At 41.5% G+C, this 7,664-nt stretch overlaps 1 protein-coding gene across 1 annotated transcript; it reads right to left on the bottom strand.

The window, feature by feature from the left end:
- Positions 1 to 442: 442 nt before the first annotated feature.
- ankrd1a (ankyrin repeat domain 1a (cardiac muscle)) lies at positions 443 to 3,946 on the bottom strand. The gene is made up of 9 exons (XM_012829840.3): positions 3,583 to 3,946; positions 3,014 to 3,187; positions 2,599 to 2,724; positions 2,308 to 2,415; positions 2,072 to 2,170; positions 1,827 to 1,925; positions 1,573 to 1,671; positions 1,361 to 1,459; positions 443 to 1,070 (listed from the first exon to the last, which is right to left on the bottom strand). Exons 1-9 carry the CDS (start codon positions 3,607 to 3,609, stop codon positions 972 to 974), a joined length of 930 nt encoding a protein of 309 aa, XP_012685294.1. The 5' UTR covers positions 3,610 to 3,946; the 3' UTR covers positions 443 to 971.
- Positions 3,947 to 7,664: the final 3,718 nt, after the last annotated feature.

Here is a 7,664-nt window from a genome sequence, read left to right as displayed (position 1 = left end):
AAACGACAAACTTTCAGCAGACTAATCTGCATATAATAGTCTTTACTTTGTAGCACTAAAAAATACCAAATACACACTGTCTATGCAATATCTTGTGCTGTGTATGTGCGAGTTCATAGATAAAGCGGGCTATTATTACTTTTTTTTGTCGCTGACACAACAAAAGGAAAGGAAGGTGTTGAACGCGTTCTTGATGTACAACAACAATGTAAAAACTGTAGTGAGTAGGCCTAGTGTGTGTAGCCTACCATTTCATGCAACATTTTGAATTTGAATACAGCTTTGAATTTAGTGTTTCATATTTCAAGGAATAGACTATGAGGTGTTTTGAGTTGTGTGTGAGTGTTTTTGTGTATGGAAATGCATGCAAGTGCTTTTGCAAAGCACACAATTATACTGTATGAAAGCAAATAAGCAACCACAAATCACAACAGTATTATGAAAAACACAAAGCAAATATTTATTAAAACAATAATTCACTTTTTTGAAATCTCTAAAATACATCCCTCAACAAAAAAAGGACAAATATACACATTTCATCTAGAAAAAGTTAAGGTCCTCCCATGCTCAGCATTTTGCATGACATGCACTTTCTTTACTTCTACATCCACAGACCACTGATCACATACATTTCTTGTCATCAAGACCAGAAACCATCTGTCAGCAGATTCAATCTGTCAGCAGTGTCAAACACCTATACACCTGGCGATTCAGACTGCAGAACTGACAGCTTTTATGGTTGCATTCTGATTACCAAGTATTACATCAAAACATCAAGGTTCCTTTCTGCACTCCTTTGTCCATCAAAAACACTTTTAACAAGAGGCAAATTAAAAAAGTTCATTCCTCAAATTGGCCAGCCAATTTATTTTGCCTACTCTAATCGCTGATATGTAGCAAATAACTGTTCTGTTGCCTTGAGCGCTGAGATATTATCGGAATGGCCATGCTTTCCCTTGTCTCTCATCTCCTCACTTGGACGCATTCACACCCTCCTCCTTAAAGTTGCATAGAATTGTCTTTGCTCCACTCTGCCAGGCCAGAAGACTTTCCATTGGTGACTTTCCATCCTAGGAGAACGAGACAAAATGCATCATGTCAGCATAATACTCCTTTCTACTTTTAACTTTCACCGATTAGATACTTATAGTGTTTGCAAAACATCATATTCACAAGTCTGAAAATGATGCCCAATTTATTTGAAAATGTCCTGCTAATTTCTGTTCTTAGGTTCACCTTCACTTTGCTTGATAGAAAATTCACAAAGAAAAATCTGTCTACAGAGTCATTCTCGGACACTAGATGGCAAACCCCATCTGCTGTATTAAAAGTCTAGGCATCTTCAACCAAACACACTTACCAGGTTCTTGGTTTTAAGACTGGCTCCGTACATCAGCAGCAGTTTAATCATTTTAAATCGGTTTATTCTCACCGCATCATGCATGGGCGTGTCGCCATCCTGCCAATGACAACACACAAAAGATCCAATATTAAATGACAGTGAAAGAATATACAATACACTTGTATGCTACCTTTGAATAACATGATGTAGAAACGGCAGGAATGTCTTACTCTGTCTTTAGCATTGATGTCTGCTCCACAGTGTATGAGATGTTCTGCGCACTCGTAACGTCCAGTCCTCACCGCCACATGGAGAGGCGTGCTTCGTAACTTCGTAATGCACACAGAGAGTAAGGTCACACGTGAGTACACAGATGCTACGGTCATGGTGCTAATCAGGTCACTCAGGCTCAGTAACAGTAGCCGGCTAATTTAACATCTTTATCTGACTTATCACTAGAGTTGCTGTGTATATCCATTAATACCTTATCTCTGGAGTTGAATTTGCCCCCTTGGTTCAGGAGGAGTTCAAGGGCAGGCTGGCTGCCTCCTCTACAAGCCCAGTGCACAGCTGTGGCGTCCAACTTGAAAAACATCAGAATAATACAAATAAAGTCCACGTACACATCCATTTACAGATATTTCATTAAGTCAAAGGTGTTATCGGGAATGATACAAAGGTCTGCTGTGTGTGTGATATGTCATCAGAGAGTTTGTTTTGTCACACTACCTTGTCTTTCATCTCTATAGATGCCCCAGCCTCCAGGAGCCTCTTCATAACGTCCACATGACCCTGATAGCTGGCCTTGTGTAGAGCTGAGCGTTTGAACTACAGTACAAATGACAAAGAATGCAGAGATGTACTAACAGAGAATGAACGTGAACGTGCATATATATATATTCAAAGAATCATCTCTTTTTTATTCTCAAGAAATGATTTGGATGCGTTAAGTCTTTCAAACTCACATGATCACTAGCGTTAGAGTCTCCTCCATCTGCCAGGTACTTCTCAATCACTGGCAGCTTGTTCTCCATGGCAGCTTTCAGGAACATAGCCTCATCCACTATTTCCGGCTAGAACAACACATTTTGACCAAAACAAATGACCACAGTGTTTCCTCTTCGCTATAAATCTGTTTCCACTATAAACTAAGAACGTTTTTTTTTTTTTACTTGTAGTGGTAATATTAAGCACAAGTTGTATTTAGATTTCCTGGAATTGGCAAAGTGAAATGGTGCTTATTCATGTCTCATTACCAGTACTTCAGGCTCAGGCTCTTTCTTGTGTACAATCAGTTTCCTCTCTCTTCTTCTCTTTTTCAGCTGCATGATATTGAAGAGGTCATCAACTGTCTCTAGCTTCAGGTGTCCGGATAAGTCCGTCTATGGGCAGGGAGAGATCGAGTTTGTTCAGTTGTTTATTCCTGCAGGAGGTGCTTTGGAGTTTTGTTGTTTTTTCTGACCGTTATTTATTCCAATGAAAATGTATGAACTGTTCTTCCTCTGGAGTGTCCAGTCATTATTCACTTAAACATGACTGTGGCGGAGATTTCAGTGTCATTCGACTGATATCACTCTTTAGCATGGTATACATTGTATTTGTCACCTGTCTTGTAAGCACGTCTCTCATGTTTAGTCATAATCAGTATAACAGTGTATTGAAGACCCTTACTTTGAGGTTGAGCTCAATGTGAGCGACATCATTTCTTGGTGTAGTTCCCTGTTTTGTCTCTGACCGCACCCCATCTTGTTTCTCCTGATGAATCGATGCTTCATACTCCCCAACTGCATACACTTCAGCACAAGCCTCTCCAGCATTCTTGCCATCACAGCGCTTTCCAGTGACCTACGGTAGGACCAGACACTGTCAGTCTTTTCACCACAAGGAAAACTACCTCAAGTACACGGTGTGGCAGAGCGCAATGGTTTTTCACAGAATGAGCGCAGGTCAACGTTGACTAACTAGTAATTGATGAAGAGATGAGATTTTGTTAGTGTAAGATTTTGACTAAGTAGGGCTGACTTTGGTCAGGTCAGCACTGTTTGACACCTCAAGCCTTTTCAAAGGTGTCTAGTTATCTAAAGTCTGTTGCCAACCACACTGTGAGGCAGTAACTAGTCAACAAACCCACCAGTCTACAAAGAGTTCAAAGTCAATGTCCAAAATCATCTACCTCTGTAAAGTCTTGCAAATCACACACAAGTACTTGTTAGCAGTCATGCCAACAAAATAATGCCTACCAGCTCTTCAACACTAAGCAGCCCCATGTCTCTTTGTCCCTGCTACAGTCTCTGTGGTTCGCCTTGCACTGCCTGCTTTGCGATGTGCCCTGCTCCATCATCTCTCTTATATATATACACACACAATTCTAGTAGGCACTAAAAAAAATCGCATTACACAGTGAGCTCATGATCCCCACAAGGCATACTGCCCACCCCACCCTTTAGAACCATATCACTGGCAAGCGGCAAGGTGTCTTGTCACAACTGGCACGCAGCCACCGCGTGATCTCATGTCACCAACACGGCGGATTGAAAAATATAATTCTTGAGTCGCGAGACTTCCTGAAACATGCCCCCCTCTCCAGCTCACTCCCACACTTCACATTCTCTTCGGTCAGTACATGGGAAAGGTGAAACCTGTACCAGCTGCCGTGAAGGGTGACGATATGACCATGAGATGCACGGCTTCCGTACCACCGAGCTCGCGCATTACCAGAAGCAGCTGCGTCCTTGCGCAAAATGATGCCGGGTACCACCCGTGTGCACGACTCACCAGTGTGACAGGGGTGACGGAACACATGGATACTAATTTTGTACTACTATTTTTTGAGTCTTTTAAGTAACTATTGAACCTAATGTGAGAAAATAGAAAACTTTTCTAGAGTTCATTTGATGGTCACTGACCAACTTTGTGCATTTACAATGTTTTCGGTGTGTACATTTACTTTTGTGTGATACGTCATTGTCTGGTCACTATTTATGCCGCTTGTAAATCAGGGAACGCATGAAACAAGTGACAGACTACATTCCCCCGAGGAACATGCTGGGCTGTCCTGTCGCACGGGCACGACTGAAATATTACGAGGCATCTGACAAGCCGGCTGTGACTTCATAATTCCGGCTCTAGTTGCCGCAGCATTATGGTAATAGTCTAGATGCTATTTTTGTAGCGCAAGTCACTTACCTATCATTCATGATGGAGTATTTGTCATTCATTAGTAATTGATGATAACATGGCTCATTATGGAACATCATAGGTAGTCATCATCACAAGCCTCAGAGTGAAATGATAAGGAGAGAATGTGTGAGTGTATTTTCCTTCTATTTATTTCTATGTATTTCCTTCTATTTGTCCTTCTCATAACTTTTAGGCTATAGGCCTATATGAAGTGGTGAGAGAAATGGCAATAGTATTACAGCAATATCTACAGAGGCATAGAGGGGGCTGTCCTCTGTAGTAGCAGTGCAACTCGTGTAAAGTCTCACTGGATATTAATGAATAAATGTAAATTAAATTAAATTAAATGTGTATTAATAAGTTGGAACTATGAATAGACGTGAAAAGCCTGTGGAGGCACTGTGTCTCCTGTGGTTCTCTGCTTTGCATGCATGTGCTTCAATGTGTGTGTCTGTATTGTGGATGTGCATGTGAGACCAGTTGTGTCGTGGGTGTGGAAGGGTGCCTTTTTGTGTTAATGAAGGTGGCATTTCTTCCGCGTGTGTTAACAGGTGTTATAAGCTAGGTCAAAAATAGTATAAGGATATTGAAGTGTCAGTAATGAGTCTTGTTTAAGGGGTGTTATGGGTTGGATGTGTGTCAATGCCACACACAGATTAAGGTGAGGTGACAGCAGGGGTAGCCCAGTAACCTTGCCCAATGCCTTCATGATCATGACTCTGTGTTTGTGTGTGTGTGTGTGTGTGTGTGTGTGTGTGTGTGTGTGTGTGTGTGTGTGTGTGTATTGTATTATATTCTGTACAAATTTCAGTCAATGAAGTTAAATTGTGTGTGTGTCGGTGTGTGTGTGTGTATGTGTGAGTTTTTGTGTTTGTCTTGATTAATTATATTGGAAATTTGGAAATTTGCATTAGTAAATTAGTACAATTTGTCACTATTTCTGTGACATGTCTTTTCTGTTCAGATTTGTGTGCATTCAGACATTTTGACCAGTGTTTAATTGTTCAGTAAATGTTGTTAGCACGCCACGGGAGTTGTTAGCATATCTGCCAAACCGAGCTGCAGCTGTCTCAGGCCAAGTGCTCTCTGGTGGCGCGGTTATTGTTATTAGCGTGATGATTATTATCACAGCTGATCTATGTGAGATTAAGACACACGGCACCAGCCCGGAATAACTGGGTAACCTCAAGGGTCTTTAAGGCACGTGTGTCTCAGACCACACACACATGCGGGCACACACACACACACGCACACACACATGCGCACACACGCGCACACACACACACACACACACACACATGCACTCGCACACGTACACACACACACACACACACACACACACACACACACACATGCACCCATACATACACAAACACACTCACACAACTTCACCATCACTTTACACGATAAAGAGCATACACACAGACAACCACATCACCCTGCAGAGAAACCCTACAGTTTACAAACACACAATACAAAATATATACACACAAGTTGTATCCTAAAGCGGGATAGATCCTCATCCATCGTGCAGTCACCCCTTCCCCTTCATTTTATCAGAACATTTGAGGTAAACACCATAATAGATCATGAGGAGGAATTGTTGACGGAAATAAATATTAAAGTACTGTTTTAATGCCCTTGGCTTGCATACAGCGGGTGTAGCGGGAAGGGCTTGAAGGGGTAAATGGGGCTGTAGAATACAGAGTGTCTCTGGGGTAAATCTCACACATGTCAAGGGGGTTGGGCACATCAAGCAAAAGGGATTTGGGAATGCCGGCCACCCTCTTGGGAATTATGTGTCACATGTGGGAATGGCATGCTGTTAAAATGCATGCTGTTGCTGGGGAAAACCATGTGGAGCTGTGTGTTGACATTGGAAGTATGTGATCTTAACACCACGTAGACACATGCATCTCACATGGACTAGAAATGGGCTCATGGTAAACATTTCAGAATATTTATATGAACTACATTGTAATATGGTTGCATTCACAAAATAATGAGCATTATAATAAGAGACTTGTTGTTTGAAAGTTTGAAAGCGTTGGCCACTTTGACTTATAATGACAGACTTTGGTTGTTATTAGTTTTAGACTTTTATCGGTAGGCCATTGCACTCGTCCACAGTTTTGGCCTGAGACAGTCAGTGTGTTTACATGATGGTATAATTCGAATCTTTGCTTAGTCGGACTATGCTTTCTTTCGAGGGTAGGTGCTATTATCCCAATATACATGGCAGTGAATAAATCGAATCATTGGCCGAAAGCATGTCATATCCGATACGATAGGTGGCGCTGTTTTCATTACAACCTTTACAACCCCTCCTTAAACACGTATAAGGACGTTCCACATTTTATTTGCTTAAAACAACAGCAGTAGCCTACTGTCAAATCAGCTGTCACTCGGCTATTACCTGACCAAGGTTCCATGGCAATGTTCCGAAAGCCCATTTTTCCGACAGCCCGCTGTTCCGAAATTGTGATTACAGCAACGTGAACCACTATAGCCCACATGCACATCCCAATGAATCACACAATCATAAACATATAAATGCCTTTATTTCACAAGCATTAACTTGAATTCAGAATATTATTATACACACATGCATTTGCATCGCGATGATACAAAAATATTTGTATGATTGCCAACGCATGCATGCTTTGTCAGTGCTTGACAAGATCTGCGTAATGTCCTGCGACAATCTGCCGGTGATTTCCTTCGCATGAGTGGTAGCCTACCCCATATTCAAAACCAGAGTAGGCTAAGTTAACAAATATTGCCTAGGAAAAGTTATATGCGTGATAGCCCGGTGAGCGTCTCCGCTCTGCTATGCAAACGAAATGCTGTGTGTGTTTTGTGCCACTTTGGAACACTGGGCCGTCTCCCCTGACCAATACCTGTCAAACTCGGTGATACTATTCACAACTAATTTGTCCTTCATTTTATCAAATATGATGACATTTGGTATTGTGCACGCGTGAGTTTAGTTTTGTTCAGTTATTTGGCGCTGAAAAAAAACCACGAATAAGTACTGTCAAATCAGAAAGCAAATCAGCTGTCACTCGGCTATTACCTGACCAATACCTATCAAACTCGGTGATACTATTCACAACTAATATGTCCTTCATTCTATCAAATA

Source organism: Clupea harengus, chromosome 13 (assembly GCF_900700415.2).
Source record: "Clupea harengus chromosome 13, Ch_v2.0.2, whole genome shotgun sequence".
NCBI classification, from domain to species: domain Eukaryota; kingdom Metazoa; phylum Chordata; class Actinopteri; order Clupeiformes; family Clupeidae; genus Clupea; species Clupea harengus.
Note: the sequence above shows the minus strand (reverse complement) of the source record. Positions and strands in the feature narration are given on the sequence as shown.

What these genes read in the sequence shown, in the direction of transcription:
- ankrd1a (XM_012829840.3), bottom strand. Translation starts at nt 3,609, where the DNA reads ATGGGGCTGCTTAGTGTTGAAGAGCTG. An exon ending in TGCTTAGTGTTGAAGAGCTG is followed by an intron (nt 3,188 to 3,582) that starts GTAGGCATTATT and finishes GTCCTACCGTAG; the next exon opens with GTCACTGGAAAGCGCTGTGA. An exon ending in ACATCAATGCTAAAGACAGA is followed by an intron (nt 1,460 to 1,572) that starts GTAAGACATTCC and finishes TGTCATTGGCAG; the next exon opens with GATGGCGACACGCCCATGCA.